Here is a 21,705-nt window from a genome sequence, read left to right as displayed (position 1 = left end):
TAAAATAATTATTTTTTTACCAAAGATACAGAGACTCGAACTCGCGACCAATATAGGAGACTATACTATTTGAGGTATAACTCATTGGCAAAAATTAAAATGATTATAATAAACATAATTATAATAATAAAATATAATTTTCATTTTTTAAACTTTTAATTTATAAATTAATTATTGCGGTTATAAATTTATTGTATCGTTTATAACGGTAAGATATAATAAATATAGGAATATGGATTCAATATATTTGAAAGTTACAAAGTTATTGGATTCTATTTTTTAGTTTTTTATTTGTATATTTTATTTTTTCGTTGATTTAGAAATAATAATTGATTTGACAAGAATTGAGTGGTTGATTCTAAAATTGTGCCAAGTAAACAATATTATTGATATGGCATTAATAAAAAAAAAATGTCTCAAAAATAATATAGTCCATATTTATATATCTATTTTTATATATTAAGAATAGATTCATGTCATATGATAATGTAATATTGCAAGATATTTTTAGTCGATAGACTGATCTGGCCAATCTATTTTTGCGTTCCGTGAGATGCATGAATCTTTTGTTAGTTACTTACTATAGGGTGAATTGTTAGCCTTAACTGGGATATACTTTTCCATCGTCATATAAGTAACAAGTCCTAAATTAATAAACGAAAAATGAATTAACATATCACTACAAGTGCAAGAGTAGCCATTATGGAGGATGAGGATGCTAAACAATATATCAGTTGGCATTTATTTGAGGCACAAATAAAACACAAACAATAATTATACTTGTGACACCTGATGAATTTTTCCTGCATGGCAAGTTACTAGCTCTGGCACTAATCTTCAGACTCATTTGCACCACCAGGTTCAGGGTCATATGCATCTTCTACAGAATTAAAAAACTCTGCCATTTTTTCTGAGACAGATTTCAAGCTTGGCTCCACAGAACTCTCATCTCCCCCATAATCATCATCCCCTTCTAAGATCAAATGAATTCCAGAATCTTTCAGGTCCAACCTCTTATCTACGAGAGGGTTTCTCGTAGTCACACATAATGTACCTCCATCTCTCATAAAATGCACTAATGGATGAAAATCTGCAAAGCGACACATGTGCATGTGTTCTTGGTTTGTTTTTGGCACCCCACGTAGGTATACTGAAGTACTATACACTTGTTTGCCCGATTTGAGAACAGTTGCCACAACATCGACAATTCCAGGCATCATGCCATTATTGGGAATGCTATGGTTGATGGAAAGAACAATGCATATAACAATACCTTTTAGCTCACGGTTTTTGTGCTTGGTAAAGTTCACAGATTGTCTCGAAAACCATTCGGGAAATTTGGTTCCCGGCATGCTCAAGTTTCTTATATTCCTTAATGCAACCTGTTATTCAAATTCTCATTGTAAGTCACATTTCAGAACATGTATCACACAATTTATATCTATTCGTATATGTGATTGTAAGAGAAAAATGAAATTAGAAAGAAAGAGGATGATGAGAAACAGACATAAGTTCAAACATAGAAACAGTTTGAAACTGTATAAGGAACTAACATTTTATTAGTTAACAATTCGATTTTTTGTTTAATGTTAAAATTATTTTTTTTAAACGCTCACTTTTTGTGATAGAAAACTATAACATTTATGTAATTGACCTACTCAGCGAGACAAGATTTTATAATGATGTGGGAAACTAACCTTTGAAAGTCTTTTCCTTACTTGAGAGGAGCATGCAATACAGCCACCTAAATACATTCTTCTCAAAGATTTCAAGCTTTCAAGCCCTGGAATATCCACCACTTTCACGCAGTTTGTGAGATCTAACTCTTGTAAGCACTCTAAGTCTGTAACCTCAGATACATTTTCCAACAAGGTGCAGTTTTCAGCATTCAACTCAATCAAGCTTGAAGGAAGAGAAGGCAGAGATCTCAACTGAATGCAATCTCGCAAGTAAAGCCTTTTGAGGATTGAGAGTCCCTTCAAGCTACATGGAAGGCTGTGAAAATTGTTTTGAGATAAATCCAATTTTTCTAATGATGATAGTTTCTCAAAATCATTGGGAATTTCCCCCGATATTCGCCAAGCTCGAGCATCCAATACATTTAACAGAGTCAGATCACAGAAGTTAGTTGGAAGTTGAAAAGAATGATGAGCATTTTCTTCCTCTGCAGGAAATCTATCATCATTCGCAACCAAATGTGGTCGTTTCGCCATTTCCAGTGTCATCAAGCTTGAGAGCAAACCAAATGTTTCAGGTAACTTTGTTAGTGCAGTTTCCTCCATCATCAAGTGGTGCAATTCCTTCAATTTTCCAATTGATGTTGGAAGCTCTTTGAGCATTCTGCATTTGTTCATATTTAATGTAACAAGATTCTCCAGCAAGCCAATGGACTCTGGAAGTTCCTCTATAGTTGAATTACTTATGTTTAAAGTAGTTAGTGCTGCTAATCTGCCAATAGATTCAGGCAATGATTTAAGATTAATGCAATTCCTCATTTCAAATTTCCTTAATATTATCATAGCTCCAATCTGATCCGGCAAATTCGCAATCGCTGTACCATCTAACTGAAGCTCAACTACTGAAGCTAAGCCGTTAATTGTGTCCGGCAATTGACCGAGAAGCTTGCATTGTCCAGCTGATAGCTCCTTCAAAGATGATAATGAACCAATAGAAGAAGGGAGTTCTTTGATTTCACTACAATTAACTGAAAGTCTTGTCAATGATATGAGATTGCCAATAGTTTCAGGAATTGCAGTGAGAGATTGACACCACCTCAAACTAAGTATCTCAAGGCTTGCAAGTGACCCAACTGAGTTAGGTAGTTCTTCTAATGCAGACTGATCAAGGGAGAGTACTTGCAGAGAAGTCAGGTTTCCGATACAATTCGGAAGCCTTTTCAGATTTTGGCAACCATCTAATACAAGCATTTCAAGTCTTTCCAGGCTGAAGATTGATTCAGGTATCTCAGCAATGGCAGTGTTATCAGCAAGTAGTTTTCTCAGTGACTTCATGTGGCCCATGTTTGATGGCAAGGCTTTTAGTTTCGCACAGCCGGTGAGCAACATGTTCTCTAGATTTTTCAGCCCAGATACGTCGTAGGGAAGTTCCTTAAGATTTGAACAGTAGCTCAAATTCAAATCGTGTAATGCACTGAGGCTCCCAATTGACTCATGAATGCTTGTTAGAGAAGTGCATCTTTCAAGTACAAGCTTGTCTAAACTTGCACAAGAAGATAAATCAGGAATTGAGGTTAGATTCCTACAGAGGGAGAGATTCAGAACCTTCAAATTCTCTGGCACCTGCTAAAGAGTGTTCATTTTAGTGTATGATGGATATCAAAGAGTGAAGTGTAGTAGCTTTCTGCTTCATATTGCATATTTTGATCTGTATACTAAAATACTTTCAATAGGAGTATGCAAGAATTTCCAATCTAACATTTATATAAATAAATTATTCATTCATAAATTTGATAATACATACCTTTTTGGTTCTCAAGCCCCACAAGCTTTCAATATTGCTGTGTGAGAGATCAAGGACAGTGAATTTCTGTGACCAAAAGTCAGAAGGCAGGGTTTTGAAAGAACATCCTTGCCACTGTAGCCATTTGATTTCAGAGGGAAGAAATTGAAACTTCCCTTCCATTCTCAAATTATTGATCTCAAGTAGTCTCAAGTTCACCATTGATTTAAATGATTTTGTCTGGAGTGTAAGCCCTTTTTCTTTCTTGGCAAGGATTGATTTAAAAAATGCTGATGGATTTGTTATGATGGACGTGCATTGAAGTTTGTGCCTCAAAATTGTTTCAGCTTCTGCATCATTGAGAATATATTTTCCCTGAAAATCGAGGGTGATCCCTTGTGTAAATCTTGTTCCCTATAAAAAAGAATAACGTTTATATTTCATCAATATATTTTTCTGGTGTATGAGTAGCATGCCATGTAAGGAACTGAAAAAGGTAGTTATACATCGACCAATTACTAGAGAATATCTACAGAGAAATTGAAAAGCTAATAGTTTTTCCAACTCTTCTGCTTAAGTTCATTTGTACTAACCTGTTATAATAAAATAAAGGGAAAAAGACAAATAGGTCCCTGACTTTTCAAACTTTTGACAAATACATCCCTGACAAAATTTAAATACAAAAAAGTCCCTGATTTTAACAAACAGAGGACAATTTAGTCATTCCGTCTATTTACCTCTCATACACCTAACGGAACTGGCTGACGTGGCTGAAACGGTGTCCAGGTGTCCGTTACAGTGCCACGTTGGAAGGGGAAAAAAGTTCGAAGGACAAATAAGTCCTTGACGTCATTTTACAAATAAAATTCGAAGGACAAATAGGTCCTTGACAATTTTTTTTTTCAAAATTAATAAACTCATTTCCTAAATTCTCTCATCTACCTCTCTCCATTTTTATATTTCTCTCTACTATTTTTACTCTATATATAATTATATTTTATATTAGTAATTTGACAAATTAAAATATGTCATTCGATATTTTTTTACAATTAAAATATTTTAAATGTAAAATTATACACATTAAATTATTTTAAATTTTAGATAACGAATATTAAAATTAATTACTAATAAAAAATTAGATTTTTTCATATAAAAATAATAACTAAAAATCTTATTATTTAATTTTTTATCTGCAGATATCTTGGTCTTCTTAGTCAAAAACTTTTGTCAACTTATGACTTTTTTGTAAAAGTGGTTTGATTTTATAAATCTTTTGTGTCATGCATAATTTATACTGTTAGAACAAAGTGAACTATAATTTAAAAAAAATATATTCTCGTAATATTATTATGCATAAAAATACTAGTTCTAATATAATACACAGATGCACTAATGCTAACTTAATACATGAATGATGCACAAATGAACTAATGCTAACTTGATGCATAAATGAACTGATGCTAACTAATGATAATGCAATTTAACAAATTCTAATATAATACACAAATGCACTAAAACTAAACTAATGCAATTTAAGAAAAAAGAGTAGAAACATAACAAGCCCAATTTCTACAATTTTAATACAAATAATTTAAATTGTAGAATAAAACAAGTTAAGTAGATTTCAAAATACAAGCATAATTTTATCAGAAATTATTTTTAATATGAAAAGAAAATTGGTGTTTTGGTTGAATATTGACATTTGAAGTGTATTACAGTATTGTGGAAATTATTCAACACGCCCCCACGTGTTGGCTAAGATGCTGCCACGTGTTCAATACGCCCCCCACGTGTTGGCCAGAATAATGCCACGTGTTCACCACACCCCCCACGTGTTGCACCACGCCCCCCACGTGTTGACTTCCCACAAAAAAAATCCACCCATCTATAATTACACTACATTCTCCCATTTTCAACAAAAACACCAATATTTTTTCCATACAAAAAAAAATTAGACTAATTTTATAAACTAAATTCTCATAATAGAAGCATAATAGAAGTATAATGAAAAAAAAAATTCTCAAGGACCTATTTGTCCTTCGAACTTTATTTGTAAAATGACGTCAAAGACTTATTTGTCCTTTGAACTTTTTTCCCCTTCCAACGTGGCACCATAACGGACACATGTACACCGTTTCAGCCACGTCAGCCAGTTCCGTTAGGTGTATGAGTGGCAAATAGACGGAAGGACTAAATTGTCCTCCGTTTGTTAAAGTCAGGGACTTTTTTGTATTTAAATTTTGTCAGGAATGTATTTATCAAAAGTTTGAAAAGTCAGGACTTATCTGTCTTTTTTTCTAAAATAAATAAATAAAATAAATTTTAAAATAAAAGATGGTGACAAATTATGATAGGGATAGTCACCATAATAAATTGTTGTTAACTATGATTCATTACTTTCTTAAGTTAACGTGTCGCACAATTTTAAATACAATAACAACAATTTTCGTATGGTATTAAACTAATTGAATGTATCTTAATCAAAATTGGAATAAAAGAAAAAACCCGATTCTATAATATTATACCTAGGGTTTGATATATGATTTTTTTCTTAAAATATATAAATATTTCTATTTTTAAAAATTTAAATATAAGATCATTTCATCATTTGTTAAAAAAAAAATTATTATTTTAACTACTCTTGTATTTATTATTATTAAATATATTTAAAAGTAAAATATTAATTAACAAATTAGACACCTTTATCTTAGTCAACCCGACCCATTGACATAAAGTTTTGTTATTCTTGTAGTAGACTCCCTTGATCGTGTAATAAGTAATAACTAATGCCTTTTGCTTTTAGGCTTTCAAATGATTTAATGTTCGAGGGAAAAAAATAGTTGGACTTTATTTTATTTAATATTTATTAATTATCGCAATCATTATTAAATATTAAATAAAGTACATTATAATTGTTTTTTATTAAAAATTTTTGTTTTTAGGCTTTCAAATGGAGTAAATTATTATTTTTATTTATGAAAGTAAAAAATACTGACGTATTTACCTATAGAAAAAAAAATTATCATTTATATTTATGAGATATGAATTTTTGCTAATAAAATTATCCAAATCCAAAAAAATTATTTAAAATTCTCAAATTATCCTCTAATATAATCCGTATCTAACTTCTCTTACTCGACACTCCCGAACCTTTCTTTACCACCACTCTCATTCCCAACTACCACCATCATTCAAAATGTCTCCCATGCCTCCGACGAACGTTTCAGAGACAACGATGCTAACCCGCCGCTTCTAGTCTTCCCTCGCTTCGTATATCCCTACGTTTTTTGTCGGAAATCCAATTACCTCGCCGCGTAAAATTCTTCCAGTGACGCTCACAACCGGCTCTTTTATAGCACGTTTCAGCTTGAACCAACCTACGCCCGAAAATTTGAGTTCGAAGGCATATCGAAGCCGTCCAAGAAGCGATTGAACAAGTTCTGGAATCAACATATGCCTTTGATGTAGCCTATGCCGTTGCTATGGTCATCCTCCTCGACGATGCCCAGGGGAGTGCAGATTAGCGATAATCCTTCTATGTCCATCGTATTTATGGATGTTGCTCTGGACTAGGTTATTGTTGAAATCAGAATAAAATATTACGGAAATTTTAGGTTGGTGGTTGCAGCGTGAAAAATTTGGGGATCTGAGTGCAATAACAGATAGGGTTGGAAGTGAGTCAAGCCAGCTCATGAGCCAACTTGAACTCGACTCGTTAATAGCTCGATAAGTTGAACTCGTGAGCTAGTGAGCCAAGCTTGAGCTTGGAATTGAGCTCATAAATTAAATGAGTTGAGCTTGAGTTTAGATAAGCTCAGCTCATTAGCTCGTGAGCTAACTCAAATATATATATATATATATATATATATATATATATATATATATATATATATATATATATATAGCTTTCTGGAGATTGGATTACCAATTTAAGTTATCAAATAAATATTCAAAAATTGATAATTAATAGGTATAAGATTGAATGTTTTTATTTTGTTAAAATTTTAATATAGAACTATAGATTATATTTCTGTTAATTGAGCCAACTCGTGAGCTTTCGGTAAGCCGAGTTTGAGCTTAAAAAATAAGCTCGATTGTTAATGAGTCGAGCCATGAGCCAAGCTCAATTTTCGTGAGTCGAGCTTGAGCTTGGTCTAGCTCGACTCACTTCCAGCCCTAATAGCAGAGTAGTGCGATAGGGTAAGAAACTAACGACAATAGTAAAAGTTAGGGTTTTGAATTTGGAAATGGAGAAGAAGAAATTAGACACCACCAACAACGCTATGTTGTTCTTCACCCACTCAAGCTTCCTCTATCTCTCTCTACTGATCTAATTTCACATTTTCATTAATCTATCTATTTTAATTTGCATTCCTGTTTGAATTCCTAATTTCTATGATACAGTACAAATTCGTACTATAATATACTTATAGAATACTTGGAGTTCAAAATCACAAAGGCTTGCTTTCGGAGATGGTAGTAATGGTTGAGGTTAGGCGGCGGCGCAACAGCGAAGCCGACCTCTCCACCGCACCGTCGTTTTGCGCTAACCAGTCCAAGAAGCTTGTAGATTTTGGATGACTGCAGTGATAGTGGTAGTTGGAGATGAGAATGGTGGTGAAAAAGAGTTTGGGTGGTGTTGAGATTTGAGATTAGAAAAATAGTGGTAAAGATAAGGGTAATTTAAAATTTTTAAGTGATTTTTTAGAATTTGAATAATTTTATTGTACGAAACCCATATTTTATGAGTATAAATGATAATTTTCTTTTTCTATAAGTAAATATGTCAATGTTTTATACTTTCGTGAATAAAGATAGTAGCTTACTCCTTTTAAATGATTTAATGTTTAATATCCTCCCAATAATGACAAAAGAAAAAGAAAAAAAAGAGTTGAAGAAAGATACTATAACTAAATATCTAAATCAATTTATTCATCTTGCTATAATTCTTTAAGAATGCTAGATGGTCAACATTTTTAATGAAAAAAGTGTTAATTAATATTAATTTAAATTAGTTATGTTATTTGTACATTAAAATCAGTTATCAAAATTAGTTATTAGTATAAAATATATGTTAAAATATAAATACAGATTAAAAATAAATTAAACCGAATATGTATTTATATATAAATATATTAGTAGTTGAGTTTAGTGTAAATAACGTATTTGAATTTAAAATAAGACAAAAAAAATTGTGTTGATAATCTAGAATTTCTGTTTGAGTCATACCTTATTCCCACGCAAAACGTTCAATATTTCATCACGTTTCCACAACCTGCTTCGCATTCCACCATCAACACGCCCTTCATCTCCAACAATTTGCCTTCCCATGTCTTTGATTTGATCATGCACAATTACAGTATTGTCCTCACCGATCTTAATCAAACACCTTAACGTAAGAACGGTGATTGCTACCTCTGCACTAAAACCACAACCTCTTTCAACATCAACCACTTCATCTCTCTTCATCTCCATTTGCACCAACAAACAAGCAATGTCCAAGAACACCGTTTTCTCTTCTTCATCCAACCCATCGTAGCTTATCTTGAGCACATCTTGGAGGTTCTTGGGCTGAATCCGCTTCAGCTTTTCGAGTTCATCCACCCATTCTTCCACCCTTCTTTTGTCAAACAAGAACGAACCATACACTTCTAGTGCCAATGGTAATCCTCCAGTTAGCTTCACTATTTGTTCCGATAGCCCAAGAAATTCTTGTGTTGGAGGATGCTTTCTTTTAAAAGAGTGATTACTGAATAGTTGCAATGATTCAGTTGAACTCAATTCTTTAACCTCATAAACCAAATCAACATTGTTATCAAGTAAGAGTTTCCTATCCCTTGTAGTGATGATAACGCGGCTTCCTTCGTAAAACCATTCCTTTTTTCCAAACAGAGAATGAAGCTGTTCTGTATCATCAACATCGTCTAAGACTATTAGCACTCTGTTTTCTTCAACTAACCTTTTGATTGCAGCAATGCCTGAATTTATGTCATTGATTTGGATGGAGTTGGAAGAATCGGGTTTTAGATCACCAATGATTCTCTTTTGAAGAGAAACCAAGCCATTATCTTTTGACGAAGCTTCTCTGACGTTTGCAATGAAGGTGCGGTGTTCAAAATTAGCAACGAGGTTGTTGTAGAGAGTCTTGGCAAGAGTTGTTTTTCCAACACCGCCCATGCCATATAGCCCAAACAATTTGAAACCGTTGGATTTGAGCTCTAACGAATTTAGCAACTCTTCGACACGGCGATCGAGCCCAACTGTAAATGGAGCAACACCTAAGGGAGTGTTGCTCAGTTCTTTCAAAACCTTTGTCACCAATTCTCTTAACAAAGTAGCTCGGCGTTCAGCACTGTTACAAAGCGGATCACATCAGTAACACACCAAACAAGAAATTGAAAATATAAAATAAGTACAAAAGGGAGGCAAATTTCCTTAAAGAAATTATGAATTCATACAAAAAAATATTTTGATTTGGATTCTCTAAATTTTGTATTTTATTTTAGAAGGTAAAGTATGATCTCTCATCATTTATTTTATGGAAAATGCTCCTATAAAAACGCCCAAAACGTCTTTTTGTAAAGACACTTATGTGTCGTATTATTAATTTATTATGTATTAATGAACCGGTTATTTTTGAATTTTTTTAACAAACTAAAATAAAACCGATTTTTTATAACAATAACAATAAAAAATCAGAGATATATTTATCTTTTTATCAAAAAATTTAAACATGATTCGGTTTAAATTGTGTTAATCAATCGGATCAAATTGGGTCTAATAATTATAGTACGAACAATTGGGTTTATTATTGTTGTTATAATAAATCGATTTTATTCTAATTTATTAAAAAATAAATTATTAACTGGTTTAATAAAAATATTTAATAATATCATGACACATGTAAACATTTTTAAAAAAAATATTTTTAATATTTTTATTGAAGTAGTCTCCTTATTTTATAGGAGAGATCAAGAGAAAATATAAAAAAAAACCTCTTTAAAAATGAAAAAACACATTTTACTTTCTAAAATAAAAATTTAAAATTTAAAAGATTTAAATTCAAAATATTTATAAATTGATTTGACAGCTGATTTTTTATAGTATGCACATTTTTTAAAACCAAATTGACATCAACTAGCAGTGTTTTGTAAATAGTATTTGGAGTTCAAGATGCTGACATCAAAATGCTAGTGATGATACAAAAGCTTGTAGGAATGGGTTTGAGAATACACATCACATCTCTTACTATTGAATTTGTATCAATTTGTCACGTGATAAAAAATTAATAGGGAAAGATATGGTATATCTCTCTTTGTCAATTTCCTCGATGTAGAAAAATTTGTTCAAAAAAAATTTTAACGATAAATAATTTTAGATTTCAACTAGGTTATTAACTCTCTTTAACCGATATAAGCCAACTCTTTTGAAATTACATTTTTATATCAAATTTTAATTATTAAATCTCTTATTTTAAATTTTAATTCTAAATTCTCAAAAAAATTGTTTTATAATAATAAAATAAATTAACTAATATTAATTAATTAAAATTAATATTTCATATTTATTCATAATTTTATTTTCACATATTTTATTTTGCTAAGGGACACTTAACTCTTGCTGTTATTACTCTTCATAGAATAAATAGTTCTCTGCAGAACAAGGACTGTAAAATCACATCTAAAATAAAACTTATACTCAGTGTAAAAAATACAAAGTTGCAAACCTTATAAACTTATTTTAATCCAAATCAACACGGCATTTAGAGTGAAATGGACTTCTTACCGATGATGGTGGTAAAAATTCAGGTGCAATCGACTTTACGTGAAGTTGATAACTGAGAGTGGTTGGATGAAAAATTAGTCAAATAAGTTGAATTATTTAACTACTCTCAGCTAGACAGCTATCAATTTTACGTGAAATCAACTGAATTTTTACCAAGTTTTAAGCAAACGTTAGTAATTAAATAAACAAAAATATATACCAACACAAAAAAATAATCATTAAATTAATTATTATATATTTATATATAAATATATATTTTTTAATTTATTTTTAATATATATTTTATAGTTTTAACATATAAGAATAGTTGATTTTTTTAATGTAAACATTGCAGGATTGTTAAATAAAAATTTATAATACAAGGCTGCATGTTATCATCACGGCCAATACATGATGTAAGTTGCTGAACATTTAAAATTCACAATATTTCGAAGTCAAAAACTGCACGAGCTTCATCAACATGTGACACCAACTTGCACATTTTATTGCCATTCCATATACCGTCATTAAGAAAATGTTTGTGTATTATACAGTTACTGAGATATTTAAGAGAAAAATATTTATTTATAGGGAGGAGTGATCTTAGGGTAAATAAATTTTGAGCATTAAACTTTGAAGGAAGATGATCAAATAGAGAAAAGAAGCAAGCACCTGGTTTGATCATCAAGAAGAAGACCAGCTCGGTTACCCACTCTCGTCATGGCCTTCCTCCACCTCGAAACCTTAACTGCATCAAACTTCTTTTCTTTGATCCTAAAAGCCTCTTCAAAGGGACCGATTTGTTTCCTAACATCTCTTGGATCAACACCATAGAACACAGGGAGAATGAGCTTGTCAGAGTCACAGATCTTTGCCAGCTCCTCAAGGCACCACCGGGATCCTGCATAGTTAGGCGAGAGAACAACAATGGAGGCGGCAGAATCGTCAATGGCTTCGAGCAGAGTAGGAGCAATTTCGTCGCCGCGTTCCAATCCATCGTCGTCGCGAAAGACTCGAACGCCACGCAATTGGAGCGCGTCGTAGAGTGGTGCTATGAAGGAGTGGCGCGTGTCTGGTCCCCTGAAACTCAAGAACACGTCCCAACGGAGTCTAAAAGCTCCTGGTGTTGATGAAATTTCTGTACACATGGTTGCTTAGCTGGTTTTCCTCTCTTTCTTTTCTTATCTTGTTAGGAGGAGAAAGATACCAAGTAAAACATCTTAAATGATGAATCGTATTCAATTTCAGAGAGTAGAGAGAACATTATAATGAGTTTAGTTGGGTTTGTGTGGTATCTGGGGCTGCGTGGGAATCAAGTAGCATAGACCCGAAAACAGTGAAGTCAATCACGTGTTTTGTTTCCTTCTTTTCTTTGCCGATAATTAAGTTCCAAAAATTCGGGGTGGAGCCCTTTAACTTTAATCATGCACGTACAGCAACCATTGACCTTTAGTCAACCCTAAACCAAAATCATTAAATCAAAGCAATCCAATCCGATTCCATTTACATTCCAATTTCCAACTTCACTTAAAATTTAAGCACCTTCCTCATTTTCCCTCATTTTATTATCAAAACTTAAAAACAAATTAAAGGAGATCCATGTCGCCGGAAAGTGACATCACGATGCCATCTCCGGCATCTTTCCGTCTACGGTGGGATGTGTTCCTGAGCTTCCGCGGCTCCGACACCAGGGAGGCCTTCACGGAGGACCTCCACGGCGCTCTCGAAGCCGCTGGCGTGCGCGCCTTCATCGACAACGAAGGATTACAGCGTGGCGACTCGATCTCGCCGAGTCTGGTGGAAGCAATCGCGGATTCCGCCGCCGCCATTGTTATTCTCTCGCCCGACTACGCTTCCTCGCACTGGTGCCTTGAGGAGCTGGCGAAGATCTGCGAGTGCGGTTGGAAGCTGGTGCTGCCCGTTTTCTACCGGGTTGACCCGTCTCATGTCCGAAAACAGAAGGGACCTTTCGAGAAGGCGTTTCGGTTGCACGAAGAGAGTGAGAGGTTTAGGAATAAGGTTGCCAGTTGGAGGAGTGCTATGAACAAAGTTGGTGGAATTGCTGGTTGGGTTTTTGGTGATCATAATAGGTATAGATATATCATTTTTGGAAAATATTATATTATATCTTTCAGTTTCGAGCTTTCTATTCTAATCTGGTTGACTTAATACTTTAACAAGTATTTAAATACTTGTGTCAATCGTGGTTGATTGATTCTACGTAATTAATTTAGCGTTACTTATTGTTTATAGTTTTCTTGCTATGCTTTATTTGTTTTAAGATTAAAGCCATCGCCCATCATGCCCATCATTATACTGCTACACAAAATCATCCACCGTTAAATGGGATGTGACCTCCTTTTACACAAAAATGGATGAATCCATGATAATCAAATATAAAAGATTCAAAATTAATATGTTCAACAAACGTTCTTCTTCAAATGCCTTTGATGCCTTTGACACAAGCATTGATTTTTGTATATTTCCATTCCACAACATAAACTGTCATACTAATTAAGTGAAGTTTACTATATAGATTTATGCCTTTGCATTATAAAATTTTTTTGTAGTCAGCCATTTTTAGCAATTTTGACCCGCATTTAGCTAGTACATTGCTAATTTATTTTAAGCAAATAAATTTTATTAGTTTATATATGGAAATTTTGATAAATGTGAGTATAAACGGTATTAATTCATGTGTGTAAACTTTGATTATAAGTACAAATTATATGATTTTTGTGAGCAAATCTTTGTAAATATAGGTGTAAATTATTATTAGTCAAATACTGATCCAAAATGATAATATATGCTATTGCATTATCATATATCATCATATTTATATTTAATTTTTTTTTCAATAATTTCTTCCTTAGTTTCTTGCACTCGGAACTACCTCTAGTTGTAAGGCTTCCTTCCATCTAATCCACTCTCAAAAATAGAGCATTTGGTCTGTTTCTATATGTTTTTGGAATCATCACCTCTTTTATTCCGGTATTTCCAGTAATTAGTTCTTGTGATATGAAAGTAAACAGTTATATCAATGTATAGCCAAACTGGCTTATCTTTATTCATTAATTGTTGTATATAAGGTATGAATCTCTTTTTTTGGCTGATTTTCCAACTGTGTTTTATGTTTGGACAGCAACAAGGATCAGTTAATTCGAGTTTTGGTGCAAACGGTTTTGAAGCAGATGAGGAATACTCCATTGACAGTGGCACAGTATACAGTTGGGCTTGATGACAGAGTTGCAGAGTTAAGGAAGTTAGTTGACGTAAGATCCAGTGATGTCAAAGTGATAGGATTGTATGGAATGGGAGGGGTCGGTAAGACAACTCTGGCCAAGGGACTCTTCAACAGCCTTGTTGATCATTTTGATAGACGCAGCTTCATCTCAAATGTTAGAGAAGTTGCAAACAATGAAGATGGTATGGTTTCACTCCAGGGAAGAATTCTTGGTGATCTTTCCCCTGGAACTGAGAATCCCATCAATGATGTTAATGCTGGTATTTCTGCGATCAAAAGAATTGTAGAGGAAAATCGAGTTCTGGTTTTTCTTGATGATGTTGATGATGTAAAACAGCTTGACTCATTAATTGGTAAGAGAGAATGGTTTTCTAAAGGAAGCTGTGTTGTGATTACTACACGGGACAGAGCAGTTTTACAGGAGAGGTATGTTAATGTGAAGTATGAGGTGAAGGAATTGAAAGAGTCTCAAGCACTGGAATTGTTCTGTTACCATTCCATGAGAAGAAAGGTTCCTGCTGATGGTTTTCTCAATCTCTCTCAACAAATTGTGTCTCTTACAGGAGGATTGCCTCTGGCTTTGGAAGTTTTCGGCTCATTCTTATTCGATAAGAGGACGATTAACGAATGGAAAGACACACTGTTGAAGCTTAAAGATATTCGACCGGATAAACTTCAAGGTGCTCTGAAGATCAGCTTTGATGCCTTGGATGAACAAGACAAGTGTGTGTTCCTTGACATTGCTTGCTTGTTTGTGCAAATGGAAATGAAGAGGGATGATGTGGTTGATATACTGAATGGTTGTGGTTTTAGAGGGGAGATTGCAATAACGGTCTTAACTACAAAGTGTTTAATTAAGATCATTAAGGATGGTGTAGTGTGGATGCATGATCAGGTTAGAGACATGGGAAGGCAAATTGTTCAAAATCAAAGTATTCTAGATTGTGGTTCACGTAGCAGGTTATGGGATCGTCATGAAATCTTGGGTGTCTTGAAGAATAAGAAGGTAACTATTGTAGGAGACCTTGGTTGAACTTCTCCGACTATGCTACCTGTGCACTAAAAGCTACTAAAGTCAACCACTAATATAAAATACATGTTGGAATACAAATACACTTTAAAATTTATACACAAATATATTAGTGGCTGATTTTAATGGCTAATTGTACGAATAGCATTTTTGGAACTTCCCTCCTAGTTTACCTATTGGCTATTTAGTTTTGATGGGAAGTGGAATTACAATATTCGTGTCTTTTACTAAAAATACAGTTAATCTGACTCAACTTTATGAAGTCTTTAGAAAGGATAAGAATCTCCTAATGATATTTTTTCTAAAAGAAATTTAAGTCCAAAACGGCAAAAGCAAAACCTTTAATTAAGAAATAAAAAACCCTACTCTTTCAAGAATCAAACAATAATTACTCTCTTGCAGCTATTTAACTTTGGTGTCTGGTATATGTCTAATACTCTAATGGTTTACCAAGTTACTTTTTTTATTGTTAAAAAAATGGTTTCTAAACAGTTAAATATCGTATTTTGTGTCCGACATCCATTTTACCATCTTTAAAATTCTAGTGTGATTTTATTCTATACTCGAACATTTTTTTCTATCTTAAACATCTCATAAATACCTAATTTTAAAGGTTTTAATTACTCCTAAAACACAACTTCTTCTATGAACTCTCTCCAGCACTTCTCCTAGAAGTTGATGGGTGTCTACATTTTATTTGGGGGTTGGGTATAAACATATTTTCCTTCAAAATAGTTGCAATGAACTTATTTTAAATAGCTTATCTATCTTTTAGTGGGTTTACATACACATGAATTAGATTTAGTATTTAAGGTTTAAAAAAATACATATGAATTGAATTATAATAACTAATAAGCTCTAAATAATCAGTATTTGTAGAAAACCTAGTGAAACCTTGTCTACCACCATCTTTAAATATGGGGCCTTATCAGCATCAAACTAATCACATAACACCCTTTATCTTGCGAGACAACTTTGTTATTGTTGTTGTTGAAGTCCTTTCATTCAATTCAATTTTTTTGAGAATGAAAATCTAACAATGCAGCTAATATCTATAGGGAACAAGAAAAGTTGAAGGTATTGTCCTTGATTGTGTAAAGAGGAGTCTGGCTAAACCTAGAGACCGTACTGCTGAAGAGATTACCTGGGACAATTTTCGACAAATGCCAGGTTACAAAACAGCATCAGCATACATGAAGGCAAAGTATAAGAACTATGTGGAGCATAGAGGAGAGAAAGCAAAAAAATTTACACTTGATACAAAGGACTTCCAACCTATGGTTTCCTTAAGGTTGCTTCAAATTAATTATTCAAGACTTGAAGGACAGGGCAAATTTCTGCCTCAAGGAGTAAAGTGGTTACAATGGAAACAATGTCCTCTAAAGAACATGTCTTCTTCCTATTATCCATTGGAACTTGCCGTGCTTGATCTCTCGGAAAGCAAGATTGAAACACTGGGGGGAAAGCATCATAACAAGGTTTGATTTCTTGTTAGCTGATGAACTGACTGATGGAATCCTTTTTATTTTTTATTTTTCATCTCCACGTGTGTTTTGAGATTTTACTTTTGTTCTTAGCTTGCCTTATATTTTTTTATTGAAGTCCCTATAAGTAAAATTTGGTTGGGATAATTTTGACATGAAAGGAATACTACTGTTTTGAATTTTGATGCTATTTAAGTCCCCCTCTTTTCTAATTTTTTTTTAAAGTCATTTCATAACTGAAAAAAACCACCTTAAAATGATTGTTTTATGACAAGATATCATATGAAAATAAGATTTTATTAGCTACATTAACAATAATAATAATAATAATAATAATAATAATAATAATAATAATAATAATAATAATAATTTTCTTTTCACGTCATGGACTGATATATTGGCATTATTTTAGTATGAGAAAGTATTAGGAGCTAATTTTTTTCAACTAATAAAATAGACAATAATTCATCATTAAAAAGAAATATTTAAAATTAAAAAAAAATGAAAACATCCAAATTTCAACTAAAAAAATATCTAAAAAAGAAATAAAATAAATCTAATTTAAAATTTAGAGTTTAGAATTGAGAGTAACCGGCAACAGATGGCAAGCAATGATCGATGGTGGTGGTAGGATGGTATGGTCGGCGGTGATAGTAGGTGGCTAGTGGTAATGGATGAAATTGTGGTGTTGAGAGGAATGAAAAAAAAAAGTAAAAAAAAAGTATAAGAGTAATTTAAAAACAAAATATATTATTTTGATATTTGTTTTATTGAGGTTTTTGGCTAACATTGTTCTTTTAGTCTTTTTATTTTTAAAAGACCAAGTTTCTTTCACTCCAAAAAAACAGACACCAAGATTCTTTTTTCCAACTATTTGATTAAATCTTTGAAGAATTGGCTGTAATTCTAAATTTAATTATGTTGCTTTTAATTGATTTAACATTCACTTTTGGTATTTCATTCGCCGGCCTTTATTTATATCATATAAAAATAGCTTTAAAGAGTGTTTATTTCTGTGTATTGTTTCATGATTTTAAATAGAAAGTTAGAAACTAATATCTCAACTAAAATTATTAAGAATCCCGCTAGAGAGTCAATGGAGTATTTGTACAATATGTACAATGGCTATTTATTTGGCCTATGAATTAAAGAATGAACATTCATAATAAAATACTACTAATTTCTCAAACACAATACATCCATACTATCCAGAATAATCATCTGCGTACCAGGATAATAAACATCTGATATCCTACTGAATCGAACATCCATATATTCCCATTGTACACATTGTATAAATACTCTATTAGCTCCCTATACTTCCTCAATTATTAATACGACTTATTTTGATAGGGCCATTTTCAGAATTTGAATATGACAATCAAGGGAATCTGGTGACCCAAAAAAAAAATCAAGGGAATCTGGTCTATTCTTTTAAGATTTATAGTTGTAAAAACCTTTTTTCCATAAAAGAATTCCCAAGAAAATAGGTCAGATCCATCGGAATTTCTTTCACGTGAAAAAGGATTCAACAAATATGAATCATGGAATAATAGATCATGTTCCCTTGATTGCCATGTTATTTAAAATATATGGCCTATCAGGATAAGTCTCTTATTGATGACTTCACAATTGAGATCTCTGAAGATGAAGGATCCATCTTAACTATTATTCCAAAGCCATCTCTTGAAAATCTATAATGAGTTAGTTTTTCTAAATATTGTTTAGATCAATCAATCTTTTATTCCGAAATTTGGACAATCAGATTTATTGACTAAATTTTTTCTTTGGCTTGAGATTAATGGAGTACACTAATATTATTTTCTAAGATTGCCAAATTAAATTACTATAAACTTTCAGGAAAATTGGAATACATAAACAAATTTTTGAGAAAGCTAAAGAGATGTCATTTTTTAGGCCTTTACGGGAGAAAAAAAAAAAACTCATTTACTATCTTTATCATCTTTGTCTTTATTAATGAGTATGACTGTAAGAAACTACGATTTTTTTTTTCCAGGTAGCTGAGTGCCTGATGGTTTTAAACCTCTCCAGTTGCCACCATTTAGTTGCAATTCCGGATTTAACTGGTTACCATTGTCTAAAAAAGATTGTATTGGAGAACTGCACTGCTTTAACTAGGATTCATGAATCACTTGGAAATTTAAGTACCCTGGTTCACTTGAACTTAGGCACATGCTATAACCTTGTTGAGTTACCTAGTGATGTCTCTGGGTTGAAACATCTCGAGGACTTGATTCTTTCTGGATGTTGGAAATTGAAAGCATTACCAAAGGACCTAAGCTGCTTGGTCTCTTTAAGAAAGCTTCTCATTGATGAGACTGCCATAACTGTGTTACCTGATTCCATCTTCCACCTCACCAAACTGGAAAAGTTGAGTTGCAGTGGTTGCCGTCTTTTGAGAAGGATACCCACCAGCATTGGGAAACTCTGTTCTCTGCGAGAATTATCACTAAACCATACAGCTTTGGATGAATTACCTGATTCTATTGGATGTTTGCAGAATCTTGAGAAACTTGGTTTGGTTGGGTGTAAGTCCCTCTCTATTATTCCAGATTCTGTAGGGACACTAATTTCATTGACACATTTGTTTTTGGATGTCAGTGGAATCAAAGAGTTGCCTGATTCTATTGGTTCTTTATCATATCTAAGGCAATTGTCTGTTAGTGGCTGCACTTCTCTTGGTGAATTGCCTATGTCAATAAAGGCATTATTCTCTCTTGTTGAGCTTCATTTAGATAAGACACCAATTAATATTTTGCCTGAACATATAGGGGCCATGAAAATGCTACAAAAGCTTGAGATGGCGAATTGTAAAGATCTCAAGTTTCTACCTGCATCGATCGGAGACATGTCGGCCCTTACTGCCTTGGACATGTATAACACTAATATTACTGAATTGCCAGAGTCAATTGGAATGTTGGAAAATCTTATTCATTTGAGGATAGACATGTGCAAAGAGCTCAAAAGGCTTCCAAAATCCTTGGGAAATTTGAAATCTCTATGCTGGTTACAGATGAAGGAAACAGCAGTTACACAGCTACCTGATAGCTTTGGGATGCTTTCAAGATTGGTAAAATTAGACATGGAAAGAAGGTATTACCTCAATATGGTTGGAGACAAGAATACTGAAGAACCCAATTCAGTTGGAATCTTAAGAAGTTTTTGTAAACTAACCTTGTTGCAAGAGCTAAATGCACATGGATGGAGAATAGCTGGAAAAATCCCAGATGATTTTGAAAAGTTGTCATCACTAGAAACTCTAAATTTATGCCACAATAATATTATCAGCCTTCCAGCCAGCATGAGAGGCCTTTCCTGTCTAAAAAAGCTTTTGTTGTCAAATTGCACTCAGCTCATTTTTCTGCCATCTCTTCCCTCTAGCTTAGTAGAGGTCGATGTTGCGAACTGTATTGCATTAGAGCGCATATCTGATATTTCAAACTTAGATAACATAGAGGAGTTGAACCTTACAAATTGTGAAAAGCTGGAAGACATACCAGGTATTGAGCACTTAAAGTCCTTGAGAAGATTGTACATGAGTGGATGCATTGGATGCTCCCATGCTGCGATGAGAAGATTTTCCAAGGTTTGTATGGTTATTTCTTCTCTTAATCAGATCTCTAATTTCCACCAAGTTAAAAAAAATGTGTTTATGCCGCCTTATGTGATATTGAATGAATATGGTACTTTCCTTGTTTTGGAATTAAGAGAAGGATAATTAATAAGGAGTTTAGACTGATAAATCATTACTCATATATTCTTCCAACCTGACCTTTCCAACCTCATCTTTAATACCAAGTTTATGTTTTCTTTTGTTATATTAATACTAAGCATAACTTTTGTCACAGGATCTGCTTAAAAATTTACGGATTTTGATTATGCCTGGAAGCAAAGATATTCCAGATTGGATTTCAGGAGAATCAATTATCTTTTCCAAGAGAAGGAACCGTGAGCTTAAAGGTATTATTTGTGCCGGTGTACTCTCTTTCGACGGTATACCTGAAAACCAAAGAGATGCCTTGCAGTTAGTGGATGTTCAGGCAAAAGTCTTCAATTTGACTGATAATGTATATAGCACTACGTTTCGCCTGTTAGGTGTACCTAGGACAAATGAAGACCACATCTTCTTGCACAGATTTGGAGCTCATACTTCATTGGTTCACCAGTTGAAAGATAAATACACCTTGCATTTGACAAAGCGGAATGCACCCTTTGTTCAGGAGTTGAAGCTGAAGAGCTGCGGAATTCATTTGGTCTTCGAAGGTGATGATGACTATGAAGGAGATGAAGAATCACTAGATGAAAGCCAATATTCGGTGTCACAAAAATTAGCCAAGTTCTTCAACTCTTGTTATTGCCCGAGATCGCATTTGCATGTGAATACAAGTACGTCAAATGAACCACTTGAGATCGGGAGGAGTATAACAAGAAGCACAGTTCCAGACCCATGGCTTCGTTCCATCCTTTTTAGTGCGACATTTTTGTGTGCTTTGAGCTATTTATACTTAAGATACCTCAATTTTTGAAGAATGTTGAAGAATTCTTTCCAATTTTGATCTGCTTATGGCATATCTTCTCATGTTTTTTGAACCCTAGATGTATTGACTTGAAAAGAAAAGCAAACCTAAACATTAAACACGTATATGAGGTACATTCTTTGTCAATGATACAATACAACCCATGTCCAGATATGCAAAAAACAC

General features: G+C 33.2%; 2 protein-coding genes across 2 annotated transcripts; one reads left to right on the top strand and one right to left on the bottom strand.

Annotated features, from left to right (window-relative positions):
- Nucleotides 1–649: 649 nt before the first annotated feature.
- Nucleotides 650–12,461, bottom strand: LOC112800991 (uncharacterized). Its single transcript, XM_025843463.2, has 5 exons — nucleotides 11,896–12,461; nucleotides 8,689–9,811; nucleotides 3,481–3,873; nucleotides 1,698–3,299; nucleotides 650–1,382 (listed from the first exon to the last, which is right to left on the bottom strand). The coding sequence occupies exons 1-5, from the start codon at nucleotides 12,369–12,371 to the stop codon at nucleotides 831–833; spliced, it is 4,146 nt and encodes a 1,381-aa protein (XP_025699248.1). The 5' UTR covers nucleotides 12,372–12,461; the 3' UTR covers nucleotides 650–830.
- A 77-nt stretch (nucleotides 12,462–12,538) lies between these two features.
- Nucleotides 12,539–21,679, top strand: LOC112800990 (uncharacterized). Its single transcript, XM_025843462.3, has 5 exons — nucleotides 12,539–13,313; nucleotides 14,366–15,473; nucleotides 16,556–16,975; nucleotides 18,999–20,588; nucleotides 20,851–21,679. The coding sequence occupies exons 1-5, from the start codon at nucleotides 12,823–12,825 to the stop codon at nucleotides 21,526–21,528; spliced, it is 4,287 nt and encodes a 1,428-aa protein (XP_025699247.1). The 5' UTR covers nucleotides 12,539–12,822; the 3' UTR covers nucleotides 21,529–21,679.
- Nucleotides 21,680–21,705: the final 26 nt, after the last annotated feature.

This window comes from Arachis hypogaea, chromosome 5, assembly GCF_003086295.3.
Source record: "Arachis hypogaea cultivar Tifrunner chromosome 5, arahy.Tifrunner.gnm2.J5K5, whole genome shotgun sequence".
Taxonomy (NCBI): domain Eukaryota; kingdom Viridiplantae; phylum Streptophyta; class Magnoliopsida; order Fabales; family Fabaceae; genus Arachis; species Arachis hypogaea.
The sequence above is the reverse complement of the archived record's forward strand: the minus strand, read 5'-3'. Positions and strand labels throughout refer to the sequence as shown.